The sequence below is a fragment of the Chiloscyllium punctatum genome, chromosome 4 (assembly GCF_047496795.1).
Source record: "Chiloscyllium punctatum isolate Juve2018m chromosome 4, sChiPun1.3, whole genome shotgun sequence".
Taxonomy (NCBI): Eukaryota; Metazoa; Chordata; class Chondrichthyes; order Orectolobiformes; family Hemiscylliidae; genus Chiloscyllium; species Chiloscyllium punctatum.
Genome location: NC_092742.1, coordinates 42,833,844 through 42,855,291, shown reverse-complemented (window position 1 = coordinate 42,855,291; position 21,448 = coordinate 42,833,844). Strand labels below are relative to the sequence as shown.

At 40.6% G+C, this 21,448-nt stretch overlaps 1 protein-coding gene across 5 annotated transcripts in view; it reads left to right on the top strand.

Moving 5' to 3' along the window:
* Nucleotides 1-21,448, top strand: part of ppp2r5ca (protein phosphatase 2, regulatory subunit B', gamma a) — a 179,917-nt gene that overhangs the window by 37,398 nt on the left and 121,071 nt on the right. For 4 of the 5 annotated variants that reach the window (XM_072568494.1, XM_072568495.1, XM_072568493.1 and 1 more), the window contains one exon: nt 14,845-15,007. The exons of the other annotated variant lie outside the window; for it this stretch is intronic. In XM_072568494.1, coding sequence (XP_072424595.1) covers nt 14,845-15,007 — 163 coding nt within the window. The remainder of the gene's footprint in view (nt 1-14,844; nt 15,008-21,448) is intronic. 5 annotated transcript variants of the gene reach the window in all.

The following is a 21,448-nucleotide window of genomic DNA, read 5'->3' as shown; positions in this document are numbered from 1 at the left end:
GTATTAACCAGTGAAAAATTTTGCTGATGATCCAAGTTTCCATTATGATTTCTATTCAAGCTTGCACAAATAATCCAGAGTCTTGTATGAAAAAATGAAAGAACCTGGAGAAACAGAATGAAAGAAGAGAAGATCTTCGGAAGCAAACAAAATTTGTCATTGAATCTTTTGTATAGGTCCCATTGAATTGTTCCCCCTTTTATTACCCCACTCATAGTGCCATTTTTTTTCTTGTGTCTGTATGCATATATACAGGTTTGAAAGGAAATTAGTGTTTTAACTGGTGGAATAATATATTGATGGTCCTTCATATGTGTCTCTGGAATGTATTTATTTGTAATAAATAGCAGCTCTTATTAAGTGGGGGTTACAATTCTTTTGACCATTTTCCATCAGACAGGTAAATTGAATACTTTGATTAGTTCATTTAATTTTTATGCCAACCCCAGGAGCAGGGGGGTAGGAGGTCACTTGAGCTTTATAGGTGGTGGTCGGGCTTGAATGTTGTTGTAACCCACGATCTTCAACTACTGCACTCAATCTGATGTACGTATACCCATAGTGCACGTAGGGAATCCTAGAATTTAACCCAAAAGTGAGACATTTTCATGTCAGGAAGATAAATGGTTGAAAGAGAAGGCTATAAGTCATAGTGGTCCCGCTGCTTGTAAGCAGTGAAGGTCATGTATTTGGAAGGGAGTGCCAAAATAACTTGTAGTGAAGTGAAAAGTTTAAAGCCTAAATGAACAAATGTACTTAATGAAAGATTGTAGATGGTTAACATTTGTGTGTCTGAATTTGTAATCATGCAGTAGTATTACATTAGTAAGTAGATGATAAATATATCAACATTTTATTCCAATTATCTTTCTCAACTTGAAATCTTATGTAACATTCATAATTATAAACAATATAGAGGATATGAATTCAGATAATAATGTCACAATTCATATGCAGTACAATGTATGCTTTCAATCCCAAAACATTTTTCATTGTTTGCTGGGTTTAAGATCTAAATGCATGCAGATATAATTACTAATTTTGAGGAAGAATGTGAATTGTGTACAGTTTTGCAGTAACTTGAAGTGGGCTATGAAATGAATTAGGAGAAGGTGAGGACTGCAGATGCTGGAGATCAGAGCTGAAAATGTGTTGCTGGAAATGCGCAGCAGGTCAGACAGCATCCAAGGAGCAGGAGAATCGACGTTTTGGGCATGAGCCCTTCTTCAGGAAATGAAGAAATGAATTAGGTTGAAATCATGTAATCAAGTTCTTCACCATTGTGATAGTTTGGTGGTATTCGTGTCATGGCTTCGTTTGTAATCGTAGCTGTGGTTCACCAGTATAGAACTATTTTTCTTAGATTATCTCAGGAGCATTAAGACTTGAAAACAGGGAGCAGGCTGTGCAGCCCTTTGAGCTTGCTGTACCATTCAATATGATGGTGGCCAATCTAGTTGTGGTTTTAACTCTGCTTTTCTGTATGCCCCCTTAACTTTTTGATTTCCTTGTTTATTAAAGATCTGTCTAACTCGCCCTTCAATAAATTCATTTGGTCCAGTCTCTGTTCTGGGAAAAGCATTCCAATAATGACAATCCTCTCGGAAGGAAAAAAGCTTTGTGAAAGGGAGACCTCTTATGTTGAAACTATTTCTAGCATTTCCACCAAGAAGCATTCTCCCAATTTACATCTTGTCCTCTCAAGATCATCAAATAAAAGCAAAATAACTGCAGATCCTGGAAAAGTGAACTAAATACAAAACATTTTTAGAGAAACCCAGCAGGTCAGGCAGCATCTGCTATGGCATTGAGTCATGTCATGTTGCATTTCTGTAGTATTTTCTGTTTTTAGACTTTTGAGATCTTGTTAGTTTTAAGGATTTTAACTTTTCATTATTATAAAATCCAATGAATGTAGGCTTAGTCTGTTCAATTTTGTTTTCAAACTATACTGCTTTGTATGAAATAGAGGGTGTTAAAGATTTGTAGGTAAATATAATTCACTCATGAAAATTAGACATGAGCCTAATGAGTTTTGCATTATAAGCAGCTAAATTTCTACATGTTATATGTCTTAAGAAATACAGCAGCTTATTTCCTGTGTCACAATTATATGCCCTAATTCGTCAATATTTCATAATGGTGTAAAACCTGTCTCAGCATTTCAACATTTTCAGAGAAAAAAGAAACACTTGCATTTGAATAATACCTTTCACAATATTAGGGCTTCCCAAACAATATTACTGCTAATATGAAGAATAGTCATCGTTGTGTATAGGCAATGCAATAATCACTTTTGATGCAGCAATGTTCCACAAATAGCTGAGAATTCATGGTGATATGATCTGTTTTATTAATGTTTGAAGAATAAATTTTGCCATAGGTACTGCGAAAAGTTCCCTTGCTCCTTTTGTATCTTTTATATCCACCTGAAAAGGCATTGAAAATTTAGTGGCTGACTCAAAAGACAGCACCACTGACAGGCCAACTTATATTAGGTGTTACAATAGTTGTCAGCTTAGATCTTGCTATAGAATATGGTGTACTTGAACCCACAGCCTCTTGACTCAAGACAGCATGTTAACAGTAAACCAAATATCTAGCATTAACAGCATATCAGCTGTTTTTAATAATAGGAAAATGTATCTCTGTGACATGTCATGTTACACGTAAAATCCCAACAATGATGACATTTTGCACAAGTCAGCAGGATTTCATGCTGTTTAATTTCGCACCTTCTCTGGCCCTCAATTTAAGTGAATCAATTAAATTGGCCTGTTCAGTCATTATTTGCTTGCAATGTGTGGAAGCAAATATCTCTGTCTCTCCTCCTGCAACACCTCCCCCCTCAAAAAACACCATTCCTTAATCTGCTTCCTTAATTATTCCTGGAAAAAAAGCAATTTTTGTCAAACTTCTGTCTTGCACTCATAGAAATCCTGCAATGTAGAAGCAGGCCATTCGGCCCATTTCGGTCCATACCAACCCTGCTAAGAGCATCTCACTCAGATCCCTGTAACTCTGCATTTTTTTTCAACTCGTCTGCAATCCTTGGATACTATTGGCAATTTAGCATGACCAATTCACCTAACCTGCACATGTTTGAACTGTGGTAGGCAACCAGAGAAAACCCACGCAGACAAGGAGAATGTGCAAACTCTACAAGGGCAGTCATCCGAGGGTGAAATCTAACCTGGGTCCCTGGCGCTGTGAGGCAGCAATGCTTACCACTGAGACACTCTGCCATCCCATCAGTACAATTTTCAAGAAATAATGTTAAGGAAAAATAGCATTTATGCTGTATAGGGGAGAATGCTATTCCGTTGGCAAATGAACTCTGGTAGCATCATTGCCATGGAGAATGTACCAGTTAATGATGACTGACTGCTAAGTCAAGGCATTGCCCTGAGAAATGAATCAGGGAATGGCTGTTATTAATTTTTGTTGAATTGCAACAGATACAAAATAGGTGTTCATTTTCTTTCTGTCTGAAAACTCCATCTGCCACTCCTCAGCCCATTGGTCCATCTGATCAAGGTCCTGTTGTACTCTGAGGTAACCTCCTTCGCTGTCCACCACACCTCCAATTTTAGTGTCATCTGCAAACTTACTAACTATACTTCCAATGTTCACATCCAAATCGCTTCTATAAATGATGAAAAACAGTAGACCAGCACCGCTCCTCATGGTACACCACTGGTCACAGGCCTCCAGTCTGCAAAGCAACCCACACTACCACTCTCTGCTACCTTCAAGCCAGTATCCTGGCAAGTCATAAAGAGCTGTCGAGTGTGGTTTAATTTAAATACTGCTGGTGGGATCACATAAGGACAGATTTGGCAATTTAAAGAGCAATTACAAGGTAGTGATACAGGTTAATGATAACCAGAGTGTGTGCAATTGAAGTAGGGAAAAGTTATTAAAATGGCAGGATTTGAGATTCTTGAAATCAGTATTCATAAAAAGATAAATGGATTGACAGCCATTATAGAGAGACAACTGCACATTGACAAGTCTTGGGACTTTAATATTCTCAGGGAAAGTGAGGACAACAGATTCTGGAGATCAGCGTCAGAGTGAGGCACTGGAAAAGCACAACTGGTCAGGCAGCATCTGAGGAGCAGGATTCCTGATGATGGACTAATGCCCGAAATGTCGACACTCCAGCTCTTCAGATGCCTCCAGACCTGTACTTTTACAGCGCCACACTTTTCAACCTTAATATTCTGGGCATTTTAAATTTTTGAAGGTCAGGAAGAAAGGCAACGGAGTTCGAATAGAACTGTTGATAAAGGCTAGAATTAGTATTGTAGAAACAATCTTTGCTTGGAGAAAAAAAAGTGTGGAATCAGTTCACGTGGAGATAAGGACTGAAATCACTGGTGGGGATGGTTTGTATACCCCCAATAGTAACACTAAAGGACAGACAATAAATCAAGAAAAAATGGGGGATTGTAGAAAAGGTATGGCGTTAATTATGATTTTAATTTTCTTATAAATTGGACAAATCAAATTAGGAAGCATAGCCTGGAGGATGAGTTTATAAAGTATATTCACGATAGTTTGTTAGCAAAATGCTTCCTGCAATCAACCAGGAACAGATTATTTTAATATAGATAACATATATATATAAAACCCTCCAGTGAGGAAACAGGCCCTTCCGCCCGACAAGTCCACAGCAACCCTCTGAAGAATAATCCACCCAGACCCATTCTCCTACCCTATATTTACTCCTGACTAATGTACCTAATCTAGACACTATGGGCAATTTAACATGGCCAGTCCTCCTAACCTGCACATCTTTGGACTGTGGGAGGAAACCAGAGCAAACCCATGCAAACTCCACACAGACAGTCGTCAGAGGGTGGAATTGAACCCACTGAGCTACCATGCCACCCCATTATTTACAGTAAGTAATGGTTGGTAGAAGGAAACATTTTACGTCCAATTTGAGGGTGAGAAAACCGGATCTGAAGCTAGTACATTAACACTAAAGGAAATGTCAAAGGTAAGACGAATTAGCCAAAGTGAATTGGTAACATCGATTCAAAGTTAAGGTAACAGTTTAGCAGTAATAGACATTTAAGGAGATACTTAACTCTTTTTTTTAAACATACATTGCATTTATAAAAGACTACCTGGATGAATTTTTAATAAGTTTACAGCATCAAATTGAAAGAAAAGCTGTACTGTGCTGTTAATATTAGTAATCTAAAGGATTGGGAAAATTTTAGAAGCCAGAAAATGAAGACTAAAAAAGAAGGGTAGAAGGTTGGAATATGCAAGTTATGATCCCAGCTGCTGGTACTACAGCACAAGTCAGTTGCTAGACTGAAACCTGGCTTGACTTTGCATAAATTTTAATTTAATTTAGTTTATGCAATTAATTAACATGGTGCTTAGTCATTGAAATATGTTTACTTAAGCCTTGATGAACAGAACATGAGTTTGTTACATAATAGAAGGAAATAAAGCTAAATTGTATGGTTTTTTAAAAAAATCTCATCACAAGCATCAAAATAAAGTTTCAACCTGTTTTCAAAAAGTCATCTGTTAGAGATTCAACCACAGAGAAATATTACCTTTGCCCCAGCTGTTAAAATCTAACATTTTCTAGTTTCTTTCCCTTGGACCTTTTTTTTTAATCAGTGCCTTCTAGAATCTACTGATATGAACTGCTGTCAATTTTGATGGATTAAATTTCCTCTGTTCTAGCAATTTGAGGGTTTATTGCCACAATCTCCTGGCTCAGAAGCTCCACAGACTGAAAATCACTCCATTAGGTGACTCGTTCCTCTGAACTTAGTCATTTCTCCTGGTAGGTTAGGAGAAGTTGTTCTACCTTATCAGAGCTCTGGATTCTTTTGAACAAAATCTTTGCTCTATTCTGATGTCAGAACTAAACTAGATCTCTAAATGTATTTATTCTTCCTGTCATAAATTCAACAGTATAAAGATTTCATCCATTAGCATCCTAAGCACTCTACTGTAATAATGTGCTGCCTTGGAGCTATTTTATTTAGGTTACTATTCCAAATTGTTGATGTGATCTTTTCAAAAACAAAATCTTCGCAGAACTGATCCAAATCCATCTGCCTCCATTTTGAAATCCAGAAATATTTATACATGGAAGGAATGTTGAGTCATGGTTGTAATGTCACTGGACTAGTACTTTTAGAACCTCAAGATAATGTTCTGGGGTGGGGGGGGCATCGGGTTTATATCACATTTCGAAAGATGGTGAAATTTGTGTTCGATGAAATCTGAAATGAGAATAGAGAGCCTTCTGATAACCATGCTAAACACTGTTGATTCTTGTAAAAAATCTAGTTGGTTCACTAATGTCCTGTAGGGACAGAAATTTGCCATTTTTACATGGTCTGGCCCCAGGCTCTTAGCATGTGATCCCATACTCTTAACAATCCATTTGACTCTTAACCATACACTGAAATGACAGAAGTAGGCCACTCAATTCAGGAAATTTAGAGATAGACAATAAAGGCTGGCCCAGCTAGCAATGCTCATATCCCTGAATTAATTTTTTTTAAAAGATACACATTATTTACTACAAATGAGCAAGTAATACACTGCCTGGAAGTGTGGTGGAGATAGGTTGGTTGGGAGACTGAGGCTTTGATTACTCGCAGGGTTATAAGAAAAGGACAGATAGATGGTGACTCATAATGGTAAGAATGATGTGTGGATCTTAAGGAAACATAAACATTCTGAGAAGGTTTGACAGAGTAGATGCTGAAGGGATATTTCCCGTCACAGGGCAATCTGGCTCCGTTTCAGAATAATTTAGGAAAGAGATGGGGTAATTTCTTATCTCAGGGTCTTTTAATTTTTGACATTGTCTTACTCTTGGCTGCAGAGGCTGGGTTAGACAGATTTTTGAAATAATGAGCAATTCAGACATTTAGAGGAATAGATAAAGCGGCAGAATGGCCTGCTTTTGTAGTGCTGAGTGAAGGCTGACTGAGGGCTCTTATCACCAACAAGAACTTCAGTTGAAAAACACACCTTTATTTCCAGTCAAGTTGCATGTAATCCTTTATAGGCGAATTAAAATTTCCCATGGCATCACCTGCTCCAACTTGTTTGCAACCATCTGACCAACAGAAATACATGACTTGGTTAGTATTTACTACTTTCATGGGAGATATCACTGGATGTATCATTGGTATCACTGGTTGTGAGCATTGTTTTCCCGTCCTTAATTACTCTTTAGAAGGTGGTGGTGCACTGTCGTCTTGAAGTACTGCAGTTCATGGGAGCTAGGTACACCCACAGTGCTAAGTTCCAGGATTTTGGCCCCATGGATAGCACAAGTAAACAATGTGTATGACTTAAATTATTTTCAGTAGTTTAATTTATGTAGTCAATTATATAGCTATTTCCCACATACTTTGTGAATAAAGTCTTCAACCGTTTGTAACAAGGTCTTTTTTGGAGTAGTTCTGGTTGCCCAGTTTTAGGAAGGATATTATTAAGCTGGAAAGAGTTCAGAGGAGATTTACCAGGATGTTTCGGAGTATGGAAGGGTCCAGTTATAAAGAAAGGTTGGAACTTTTTTCACTGGAGAATAGGCGATTGAGAGGTGACCTTATATAAATTTATAAGATGTACAGACGGGGTTAATGGTACGTGTCTTTGCCGTAGGATGGGGGATTTCTAGATTATGGGGCACATTTTTAAGGTGAAAGGAGAGAGATTTAATAAAGACAATGGGGACAGTTTATTTACACTGTGTGGTTCACGTGTGGAATGAAGTTCTGAAGGAAGTGGTGGATGTGGAATATTACAATATTTAAAAGACATTTGGATAAGTACATGGTTAGGAAAGGTTTGGAGGGATGTGGACTAGGAGCAGGCAGGTGGGACTAGTTTAATTTGGGACTATGTTCAGCATGGACTGGTTGGACTGAAGGGTTTGTTTCCATTCCATACAATTCTGACTCTATAACTACACTGCAAAAAGTCAATATTATAATTGGAGTATATTGTATATTTTTCTGGAGTGGTTGAATCTCACAAGCTATTTGTTTGAGAGAAATTACATGAATATTACTTGCCATATAGCTTATAGATACAACAAATTCTGCAGTTCTCTGAAATGCCATATTTCCTGTGTTTTGGGAAAAACAAATCCGTAGATGGGCACAAATATAGACCATTTATGATCATAGATCCTTAAGAAACATCTATTCCTTCAAAGCTCATTTTATCCTGATTTTGGGTGTATTTCTTTAAAGTTCCTCTTTACTTTTTCTACTTTTATACATTAGTTAGTCACTGTGCTATAATCATTCTTTTTGTTGCCTTTATACAACTTTAGGGCTAAATGATCTTGTACCACAGGGATTACAATTATAAACAATTGTTTGGGTGATATCTGGCATCATAAGGATATTGCAGACTTGCACTTATTAACAGGCAGTACTTTAGGACAGTTTTTTGGCAACACTAAAGGAAGAGACTTTAGACTACAGAATCCAGAAACAATAAATCCTCTGAAGTATGTCATCAACCTAGAGGTTCGTGATATTTCACGGCCACACAGATATAGACCACACTAGTATAATCTATAGTTGATGTTTCATCCTGATCACAGCAATCAAATTGTGCAAAATTTGAAATAATAATTGATGAGTAGAAAAAGTGAGCTATTTTGAGATTGTGAAGCTAGAGCACATCTTACTTTTCTGGATACAAGGAATTTGTTTCTTTTAAGCAGTGTTTAAAACATGTCTGCTTTATGATAGATCAAGGAAGGACACGATTTCGAATGTAACTGAAGGATTGGTGCTTCAAAATAAACTGGATAACTTTGTCCTTGTTTGCACATTTAAATAAAGTGAACATAGACTACAGTTGCAGCCAGGGATATACTCCCAGGGCTTCACTGAAGAACTAATGCAACTATAACTAGCTGAATGGCCTCCTGTGTTGCATGATTTGATGAACCAATTTGCTTATTTCACCAATCTTGTTTGTCTCTTGAAGAGGAAACAATAGCCCAATATTAACTATTGAACTGTATGAGTTTGTTAACTTCTTTATGATTCGTTTTCTGGCCCACATATAAGAGGGAACATTGATGACCGGTAGCTATAGCCAAGTGATCCTTAAACTGTTCTTAATGATTCCTAGTGAAGAGAGTCCCACTGAATAGTGGTCAACAGTGCTGGGTGAAATTTGGACTGAGGGAGGTCAAAGGCATTCTTGAAGGGACTGGGAGAATTGCCATTCCTCCTGGGCCATGTACAGTTACTTAGAGGGGTAGAAATCCCCTCATTCATTTCACTGTAGACTTTCCTAAAGAAACCCTTATACACCAGAAGTTTAAATCCGACCTTCAATTCCAGTATGGAGCCTGATTTTAAATATATTAATTAAGTATCCTGACTCTACAAGGAGGGGCACACAGCTGCTGCCGTAAGATACAAGGAGTAGGCCGTTAGTGGCAGGTGAATATCACATCCCTATTTCACTTTGGATCATTTCTCACTGGTTATGGGCGTTAATATTCAAGTGGGAGATGGCACAGGGCAGGGTGACACTAGGCACATGGACACACAAGATGGCTGCTGAACCATAAGTTGGCCACTTGACACACAAGATGGCCACTAGACCACAATTTGGAGAGCGACAGCAGAGCAAACACAAACTGCCTGGGGCCACCAGAATGCCAACATAATGCACTCACAACCTAGTTGATTAGTTTAAGGTGGGTGGGAGAGAGAATACACATGAATAGCACATACTGCCCACCAGAGTGTCTGGGTCCAGCCAACACCTTTGATAGAAAGTTTGCTAGCAGTTTGAAATGGACTCAAAACAATGTGCTAATAGCCAGGGCTGCAGTAATTGTCCTTCTCAGAAAGAGAGATTAGCGCCCAATAACAGCAATAGAATTCCACGCAGACATTGAAACTGACAACGATCATGCTGAAATTAACAAAGGCTGCACTGGAACTGACAATGACTGCTTAGAAACTATCAACGATTCTGCAATGTTTACAACAAACAAACTATGTTACAGAGACAATAACCTTATCACTGACCTATTATATCAGAAAATGTATAAAAGTATCTTGACATGTGCCATTGGTTGAGAGAAGACTCCTAGCTGACCACTGTCCTGTTGATGTCTTTCTCTCGGCAGGGGAGATACCACGATCACCAAGGTGGTTCTCCCAGGACGAGGTTAGGATCAAGTATCTGTTCTTATCAGAACAGGTTGCGAGTCATCAGAGCTAGTGAGGAGATCATCGCTGGATCATAATTGGACGTTGGAGGATCATTTGGTTGTGCTGACCTGCTCTTGGTGGATCTTCATGCTGGCTTCGGCCTAACGCCAATTCAGGGACCAGCCAACCTCAGAGCTATGGCCTCAACAGCTGCCCGCAGCCCTGGGCAGGGGGTTCGAAACACAGGGTGACTGTGAAGAAGATTGAGGATCGTACACCACTCGACCGCACTTTGTTTATTAAGAAGGTACTGTTGGGATGCTGTGGGTTCGCTGCAGCGGACGTGTACTGCCTGCAGGATTTCCCTGGGGCAGGCTACTTTGATGTGACCTTCAGAAGTGTGAAGCAGTGCGAACAGCTCCTGAAGGTCTTCAAGGAGAAGGAAGGGGAGCCGCTGTTTTCCATCTTGTCGGCGACCCCATTGTGTGTGCTTCCTGCACAGAGGAATCGTGTTGTTACAATCCATATGTACAACTCCTACATTCCAGCGGCTGATGTCCTGACCTTCCTGGGAAGGTACGTCCAAGTTGAGGGAGAAGCCACTAATGTGATCGACCCCTTTGGGATCTGGACCAGTAAGCGGCAAGTCAGGGTAACTCTGAGGGCCGATGACAATGGGAACATCCTCCACCCACCCTCGAGCTTCGCAATTGGAGGGAGCAGAGGCTACCTGACATATGCAGGGCAGCCGAAAGTGTGCCGAACCTGCGGGAAGTCGGGACACGTGGCGGCGGATTGCAAAGTGACCATCTGCAGGAACTGCAAACAGGAGGGTCACTTGACTAAGGACTGCCAGGAAGAAAAGAGCTGCAACCTGTGCGGAGAGGCGGGCCACATGTATAAGACCTGCCCAAGACGTGGGGGCCCCACTTACGCACAGATGGCTGGAGGTGGCAGTATGAGCTGTGGACCCCCAAAGACCAGTAAGGTCCACCCGGAGAGCAAGGAAACGGAGTCTGGTGGCACCCAGAAAGAAGAACAGGCTGGAGTGGAGGAGGCGGCAGCCAGCGGGGAGACACAGCAGCTGATCCTAGCTCTAGCCGGGCAGATGGAAGAAATGGAGGAGGAGGTAATCAAGCAGGCGGAGGAGTGGATACCTGTTAAAAACAGGAAGAGGAAATCTTGCCAGGCCCCCAAAGCCTCCCAGCAAAGGGGGAAAAGACAGCTGCACGAGGGAGGAATGGCCAGCTCTTCGGAGGGGGAAGATGGACGCACAGAAGGCCATCACCACCAGAAGAAGAGACAGAGCGCCGTCGGTAAAGAGGAGGGCATTTCCTCCCAACCAGGAAACAACGGACCCCCTGAAGTCCACCCTCCACCCAGTGAGAACCAGGGGGTACCCACTGCCCCACAACTGCAGGAAACCGAGAGCTGTGATCCTCTGACAGTCCCATTGTCAGACACAGAACTGGACAGTGAGGACCCTTGCCCTGGCTCAATGACACCAGAGCGGGTAAATGACCCCAGTGAGGAGCTGGATAGCTACCTCAGCCCAGCGAAGGTCCAGCAGTTCGTGCTTACCTTGGGGATGTAGACAGCTACCCCAGAGACAGGACAGTCATATGGACGATGGTAACCCCATAAACTGGGGGTTAAAGAAGTTTCATTTGCAGGGCACCCACTCAGTAGGTGGGTTCCGCTGAAGCCACAGCCAAATACCAAGAGACTGGATAGTTAATAAAGGTAACTGTTAATAGGATAACTGTGAATTCGATTAATTCAATTTGTTCTTTGTAATGTTAAGACATGCAATGTACATAACTATGAACGACATGGAAAATTGTATAAATACCAAAGATTTATTTACATGAATAAAGTATATTTTGAAATTAAAAAACAGTCTTTCTCTCCCTGGAGCTCCGATATCACCTTGTACAATAAACTCTGTCATTGAACCCTGACTCTGACTCCGATGCTGGTGATTTTCCAACGATATCAAACCTGCTTTATCTTTACAAGGAACAATTAGCCTGATAAACACAGGCCAATATCATTACTGCAAATTTGTTTAAAAAAATCTAATAATAACTCATTGGAATATTTTTCCTTGGGTCCTAATTGGTCACCACCATGACTTCAGTGTAAGTGGGGAAATATAGAAACTTGGATCACTGTTGTTGGTACTTGTAGTAATATTGCTGAATGAGTCAGCTATGGAGTCTTTCGCAGAAGTTTACATGGCTCAACACTGCTCTTAGTCTTACTCAGGTCGATGATCATAGAAGAAAAAGAAGACCCTGATATGTTGAATGTACCTAGAATGAGATACTATTAATAGGTTCAGGAACAATTTTCATGTCCACATGCTGATAATATGCATTAGAGAAAAGAAAATGTGTAGTATCTACAAGATGCAATGCAGAAATTTACAAAGGTTTCTTGAGCAGCATCTTCCAAATCCATACCTGTACTATCTAAAAAGACAGGGGCAGCAGATAACATGATGATAACAGCACCTGCAAATGCTGTCCAAGCCACTCACTAACCTGACTTGGATATATATCACTAGTCCTTCAGAGTCTCTGGGCAAAATTCTAGAACAGTTTCCTTAACAGCATTGTGGGTGTACCTACACCAAATTGTCTGCAGCAGTTCAATTAGGCAGCTCACTAGCACCTTCTCAAGGCAACTAGGGATGAGCAATAAAAGTTGGGCGAGCCAGTGATATCCACATCCTGTGAGTGTATTAAAAAATCAGGAGTGGCACGGTGCCTCAGTGATTAACATTGCTTGCAGTGCTAAGGACCAGGTACAGTTCCAGCCTTGGATGACCGTTTGTGTCGAGTTTGCACATTGTCCCCTTGTCTGTGTGGGTTTCTGCCATGTGCTACGGTTTCTCCCCACAGTACAATGATATGCAGGTTAGGTGGATTGGCCATGCTAATTTGTCTGTAGTGTTCAGGGGTGTGCAAGTTAGATGGACTAGCTATGGTAATTGTGGGGTTATGGGGATAGGGCAGGGCACTGGGGCTGAGAACAGGTCTGGACAGGATGCTATTTGTAGGGTCGGTGTGGACCCGATGGGCCAAATGTCGTCTTTCCATCCTGTAGGGCTTTTGTGATTCTAAACTTTTAATGCTTTTATGAAAAATGACAAAATGGACATAGTTATAGAGTCATAGAGATGTACAGCATGGAAACAGACCTTTCGGTCCAACACATACATGTCGACCAGATATCCCAACCCAATCTAGTCCCACCTGCCAGCACCCGGCTCATATCCCTCCAAACCCTTCCTATTCATATACCCATCCAAATGCCTCTTAAGTGTTACAATTGTACCAGCCTCCTCCACTTCCTCTGGCAGCTTATTCCATGCACGCACCACCCTCTGTATGAAAATGTTGCCCCTTATGTCCCTTTTATATTTTTCCCCTCTTAATCTAAACCTATGCCCTCTAGTTCTGGACTCCCCCACCCGAGGAAAAAAACTTTGTCTATTTATCTTATCCATGCCCCTCATAATTTTGTAAACCTCTAAGGTCACTCCTCAGCCTCCTACGCTCCAGGGAAAATAGCCCCAGCCTCTCCCTATAGCTCAAATCCTCCAACCCTGGCAACATCCTTGTCAATCTTTTCTGAACCCTTTCATGTTTCACAACATCTTTCCGATAGGAAGGAGACCAGAATTGCAGACAATATTCCAACAGTGACCTAACCAATGTCCTGTACAGTCGCAATTGACCTCCCAACTCCTGTACTCTGTACTCTGACCAATAAAGTAAAGCATACCAAACGCCTTCTTCATTATCCTATCTACCTGCGACTCTACTTTCAAGGAGCTATGAACCTGCACTCCAACATATTTGGGTAGATTTACTGGTTAACAGTAAAATTAAGTAAACTTGAACCTCCAGTAATTTTCATGATTTGTCTAAGTTCATCTATATTTGCTGCCATATGTTCCAAATGTTCTATTCATCTAAGTTAGTCAATATTAAATTTGTAGTATATGACAGCAAATATAGAACAAATTGTTGGAAAGTTTTTTGTCAGTATATTTCATATTGCAGTTTTGGTGTGCTTTAATTCTTTTTGGTAGCATTTAGAAGGGCAAAACTCTTGGTCACCGCAAGAGTTTTCATAGGTCTCAGCTATGTTAAAAGCTTGTTCAATTTCGAGCAGTACTAAGTTTTGATGAAAACAGTTTTCCTTTTGTTTTAGACAAATATTTATCTATTATATTCCAGAAAGTATTATGTTCACTTATTTTATAACTATAGGAAATGTTAACCTAATCTGAACCATTTATGAAGCCTTTTTTAATGTTAGATTTCATACTTTAGATATGCTGTTTTAACCTCCCTTTAGAAAAATTAAATATATTTCCATTTACTAGTTTCCATTCCAACAATTTGAAATATTCTGGAAATCAGCTTCAATTTCAATTGAAATTAAAAACTGTTAATTACTGTCAGTTTGCTTTAAAGAATTGCAGCTTTTGAGAAGGCAAGCTGAACAACAATTAGATCTGCAATATTTTAAATGCTGTGAATGATTTGGACTATGAAGAACTTATAGATCTTGACATTTAATCATTAGCCTGTTCATCAATGAAAATTCTCAAGACTCAAATACTTTTTTTTTGTAGATCTCAAACAAGAGGCCCAACAATAGTACCCCTCCAACTACACAGTTAACAAAGATAAAGTTTCCTGGACCTACAGCAGTAGTGAAGAAAGAAAAGCGTCAGAGTTCTTCCAGGTTCAATATCAGTAACAACAGGGAGCTGCAAAAATTACCACCTTTGAAAGGTATTTCTTCTGTTCAGTCTTCTATGTTTAATTCTGAAGACATCAACTTCTTACATTTCCTGTAATGTACATGAAAAATCAGAAATTATTTCTGTTACCTGCGAGAATTGCCTTGTTGCTGGTTTCCTGTATGCTGCTTCATTTATTTGTAACCTCCTTTTCTCTCTTTATTCCACCATGGCTCATGATGATAGAAATCTCACCTGATTCAAAAGGCAGCCAATTCAAGCTCCACGCCCAAAGACTCAAACTTAAACATAATCCAAACTGTATGGCCCTTGAGAAAATGCTGCATTATTGATCAGATGAGACATAGGTATAGAGTTCTATCTACCCCTATGGGTAGGTAAAAAATGTCACAACCCTCTTCAAAGAGGAGCAGGGGAGTTCTGGTGTTCTGACTGCCACTTAACCCTCAGCCATGACCACATCGAGCATGTTGATAAACTGGATAATGAGCTGTGAATTAAAGTAACTTATTTATTGCCCTCTCTTAATGTTAGAGCATTTCAATTTTTTAAGAAGTCGTAGTCCAGCTTTATGCTTGAAACAAGATAAGAATACTTTATTCCATGAAGGTTATTGTTGAAAGTTATTTAAGTAAAAAGTGATGCTATTTGTTGAAGTACAGATACAAAGGTTGAAGTAGTTTGAGATAAAAATATGACTTGCATGAAGCTTTCATTCTCTCAAGTAAAGAGGTTGAAAACTTGAAGTCAGATTTGGCAATTGAAATGTCTTTTCTAGTAGAATAGTCAGTTTTTGCCTGTATGGGTAGGTTGAGAGCGAGAACATTTGTTGTTTTTCGCTAATTCTGCTGTTAGAGCTCTTGCAGGTTACCTGGACTTTTCAGCAGAATAGCAGTTGATTTCAGTCATCCATCCTGTCTACGTTCTCTTTGACTGAGAATCTTCTGGTGTCACTGAGTTCTTCCTGGGGGTTATCTGCGCAAAATAGTTGCTCCAAAAAGATTAAATCTTTAAAATGACTGTTATCTCAATTGGTGAATCATATTTTCATATTGGGTATATGGGTTGCCTCGGCCTGGGGAACAGTCTTTATCTATTGTCCTTTTGATGAGGTAATTAACTTTTAACTGTCTCCACCATTAGCCTGTGCAGGTCTCATTGTCAGGGTGAATCTAGTAAGAACTATTCACATCTCCTTTGTCAAGGAGTTTGTTTATCCTTGGAAATATTCAGTGAATTTCAAAAGATCTTGAGATCGCTTCCTGAATTATAATGTAGTCTAGTTTCAATATCAGCTGAAATCCAAAGGTAGTCAAAAGATGGACACATTTTCTAGGATTTATCTATTCACTTCAAAGACAATTTGGCTTTTTTGTTTGAACAATACTTTCGGTATTACAGTGTTGACGAAAGCAAATAACTTTTTACTTTTTCTTTGTTGAACTTTGTTTGCACTCCAAGCCCAACTCTCCCAGAACTCCAGGATTGACTTCCTCCAGTCATGTACAGTGTCAATGACAAAAACATGCACCCTCTGTATGAAAAAGCTGCCCCTTAGGTCCCTTTTAAATTTTTCCCCTATTACCTTAAACCTATGCTCTCTAGTTTCCAACTCCGCTACCCCAGGGGAAAGACCTTGTCTATTTACCCTAGCCATGATTCCTCGTCATTTTATAAACCTCTATGGTCACCCCTCAGCCTCTGACGCTCCAGGGAAAATAGCCCCAGCCAATTCAGCCTCTCCCTATAGCCTAAGCCCTCCAGCCCTGGCAACATCTTTGTAAATCTTTTCAAAACCCTTTCAAATTTAACAACATCCTTTCTATAGCAAGGAGACCAGAACTAAAAATATGACTTGCACGAAGCTTTCATTCTCTCAAGTAAAGAGGTTGAAAACTTGAAGTCAGATTTGGTAGTTGAAATGTCTTTTCTAGTAGAATAGTCAGTTTTTGTCAGATTCAAAGATCATCCTCAATTTTAATGTTTTCATCAATTGGTGACCCTACCACTCAACTGTCTAGATTTGACATTCCCAGAATTCCTTCTGTAAATGTGTCTCCTTGTTCTTTGGCACTTTTTAAAAACTTACTTAACAGACTAAGCTTTTGGTGTTATGTACTAATATTGCCCTATATCACTCCGCATCTAATCCTTAATCCTGTGAAGAACCTTGGATAATTTTATTATGTTAACTGTGCTGTAAAAATAAGTTGTACCTGTTTTTGTTTAGCCCATATGAACACATTTGTCAGATTTTACCTTTATGCATCTGATGTCTCCAGATTATGGATTAAAGTTCAATATGAATACCACTAACTTTGAATACCACTAACTTTCTGACTGGTTTTAGAACATAGAACATTGAACTGTGCAGCACAAGAATGGGCCCTTCAGCCCATGATGTTGTGCTGAACATGACGCCAAATTAAACTAATCCTTTCTGCCTTTAGTCCATATTCCTCCATATTCTTGCATAATAATGTGCTTATCTAAAAGTACCTTAAATTCCCCTATTCGTAAAGACCGTTCCAACCACGACTACCTCATCAGGTCCCTGACAACCCCCTAACAGCCCACCCTTCACTCCTGGCACCTTGCCCTGTACCGCAGAAATTGCAAAACCTGCACCCACACCTCCCCCCTCACCTCTATCCAAGGCCCCAAAGGAGTCTTCCACATCCATCAAAGTTTCACCTGCACTTCCACACATGTCATTTACTGTATCCGTCGCACCCGATGCGGTCTCCTCTACACTGGGGAGACAGGACACCAACTCGCAGAGCATTTCAGAGAACATCTCCAGGACACTCGCACCAATCGACCCCACTGACCCCACTGCCCTGTGGCCGAACATATCAACCCCCCCCCCCCCCCACCCCCACTCTGCCAAGGACATGCAGATCCTGGGCCGCCTCCCTCACCAACCAACGCCTGGAGGAAGAACGCCTCATCTTGCGCCTCGGAACACTTCAACCCCGGGCCATCAGTTAGACTTCACCAGTTTCCTCATTTCCCCTCCCCCACCTTAACCCAGTTCCAACCTTCCAGCTCCGCATTGTCCTCATGACCTGTCCTACCTGTCCATCTTCCTTCCAACCTATCTGCTCCACCCTCCCCTCTGACCTATCACCTTTACCCCCACCTCCATCCACCTGTTGCGTTTTCAGCTACCTTCCCCAGCCCCACCCACCCTCCCATTTATCTCTCCATCCCCGAGGCTCCCAGCCTCATTCCTAGAGAAAGGTTTTTGCCCGAAACATCGATTTCCTGCTCCTCGGATGCTGCCTGACCTGTGCTTTTCCAGCACCACACTCTTGACTCTAATCGCCAGCAACTGCAGTACTAAGTTCTGCCTATTCTATCTGCCTCCACCACCAACTCTGCAGTGTGTTCCAGACTCCTACCACACTGTGTTTTTTTAAAAAAAGCTTGCCTCTCTCATCTCCTTTGAACTTTCACACTCTCACCTTAAATGCATGCCCTAGTAATAGACATTTCAACTCTGGGGCAGAAGATTCTGACCATCAACCCTATCTTCACATCTCTTAATTTTGCTGTCTCTCTTCAGCCTCCACCACTCCAGAGTTTTTATTGCCTAGTTTTATAGCTCTAATCAACGCAGCATCCTGGTAAACCTCTTCTGCATTTTCTCCTTTTTACATTTCATCGTACCATATGGTTACTATTGTGGGGCTCACATCCTGGCTGCCTGAAGTTGGGTCAACCTTCTCCTTTGTCCTGGTTTCATAATTAATTACCAGACCCACCCCTGTTTTCATAGATTACTTTCTAGGGGGGATTCTGACAACATCAGGTTATAGTCCAAGGTTAGCTTTCAGAGTGCTGCTCCTTCATCAGGTAGTTGCGGAGAATCAGGTCATGATCGCAGAATTTATAGCCAAAGTAGTTCAGTGTCATGGAGATGTGATACATTAAACAATTTTAGATCAAATCATTTACCTTTTAGAATGGGATATGCTGGTTTCTGTTCTTTGATATGTAAATCCCAGAACTTCTGCTTTCCAAACAATATTTTTGAGAAGTTAAAAATCAGGTTAGTGTCCAACAGGTTTTTGTTTGGAAGCTCTAGTTTTCAGAGTGCTGCTCCTTCATCAGGTGGTTGTGGAGTATAAGATTGTAAGACACAGAAGTTATAGCAAAAGTTTACACACAGATGCAACTGAAATGATATATTGAAAAGACCTGGATTGTGTGTTAAGTCTCTCATCATTTAAAATGGCCACGTTTGTTTCAGTTCATTCTTGTGTAAATCCCAGAAACTTTTTTATAAGTTATATTCTCAAGTGAACTTTAACAATAGGTGCCATGTCGTCTCAGATCTTCCTTTTGAAGAATTAAAAATCACACAACACCAAGTTATAGTCCAACAGGTTTAAATTGGAAGCGCTGGCTTTCAGAGCGCTGCTCCTTCATCCGGGTGTCCACAACCACCTGATGAAGGAACAGGGCTCTGAAAGCTAGTGCTTCCAATTAAACCTGTTGGACTATGGCCTGGTTTTGTGTGATTTTTATCTTTCTACACCCCAGTCCAACACCGACACCTCCACATCCTTTAAAGGGGTGTGTGTGTGTGTGTGTGTGTGTATCTTTCTGTCTGTCTGTCTGTGTGGGATGGGGGCAGAGTGTTAAGATGTATAGTGTTAAGGAGAGGGTATGGGTGTGAGTGTGGCTGTGTATGTGTGAGCATATGACAGGGTCTGTGTGAGTGTATGGGTCTCTAGAAGTGTGTGTAGTGCAGTGGAGTCACTTGTAGTGTGACATGAATCCAAGGTGTGGTTTGGGGTTCATGTCACACTACAAGTGACTCCACACACTACATGCGCACACATATCTACAGACCCATACACTCATGCAGACCCCCTCTCATACGTTCACATATACACTTCCATACTCTCACCCACACATGCACCCTCTCACAGACATTATGCCCCTTTACACTCAGACTCACACACATACACGCACACACTCTCACACTCGTACCTGCCCCCCCGCGCGCGCACGCACGCGTATACACACACACACACACACACACACACACACACACACACACACACGCACACACGTTTGTGGGGTGAATTTGTACTGCAGAATTATTTTATTGTGCTCAAAAACTGCATGAACCCATGTAAGGTTCTTTACATCCCCTTTTTTAGAAATGGAGTCAGTTTGAACATTGGGGCACAGACAACCTCACGCAGGGCAACTCACACCTTCAATGCATTATCTGAGACGACATGGCACTTATTGTTAAAGTTCACTTGGGAATGTAACTTTTTAAAAAAAAGTTCTGGGATTTACAGATGAAAGAACTGAAACCAACATTGACATTCTAAAAGATGAGAGACTTAACAATCTTGTACTCCACAGCCACCCGATGAAGGAGGTAGCATTCTGAAAGCTAGTGTTTCCAAATAAACCTATTGGGCTATAACCCGGTGTTGTGATTTCTAACTTGGTACACACAAGTCTAACATCGGCACCTCCAAATAAGTGTGAAGTCTGTCTGTGTCTCTCTCTCTCTTTCTCACACTCACTCTGTCGCTGCTATACATGCACACATATAGGTTTATGGGGTCATCTTGTTTTTCCAGATTTACATTTTATTTTGCTCAAAGACTGCATGAATCCATGTAAAACTGTGCAGAGGGCTTGTCAATCTGACTCGACATTGGGACACAGACAGACTTCACATCTATTGTTAGAAAAGTTGGGCTATCTTGAGAATCCAATTTAAAAGGAGTTCTGGGATTTACATATCCAACAACGGAAACCAGCATATCCTATTCTAAAAGAAGAAAGATTTGATCTGAAATTGTTTAATGTATCACATCTCCATAACACTGGACTACTTTGGCTACACATTCTGTGATCATGATCTGGTTCTCCACAACCACCTGATAAAGGAGTGGTGCTCCAAAAGCTAGTGCTTCCAAATAAATCTGTTGGACTATAACCTGGTGTTGTGATTTTTAACTTTGTCCACCCCAGTCCAACACCGGCACCTCCAAGTTCAGGGAAATTCAGCATGGTAATACCATTGAATGACAAAGGATGATGGTGAAACTTTCTCTTGTTCAAAATGATCAATGCCTGGAGCTCACATAGCTGGACATCAACTGCTTCAGTGTCTGAGGAACTGCAGATGGTGCTGAATGTTGGACAATGATGAATCAACATCCCTACTTTTGACTTTATGTTGGAGGGAAGATCATTGAAGCAGCTCAAAGTGATTGGAATTCCTGAGGAATTCCTGTGATGATTATCCTGTAACTTGGATGATTGATCTCCAATAATCCAAGCTTCCATTGTGTTAGTTATGTATTGATTGCAAGAAGATAAGTGCTTGGATCTAAATATTCAGGAATAGATGACTTTGAAAGAACAGGCAGGAAGGAGAGGGTAGGAGCAAATTACTGCAGTTGCTGGAACCTGTATTGGAAACAAAAATTGC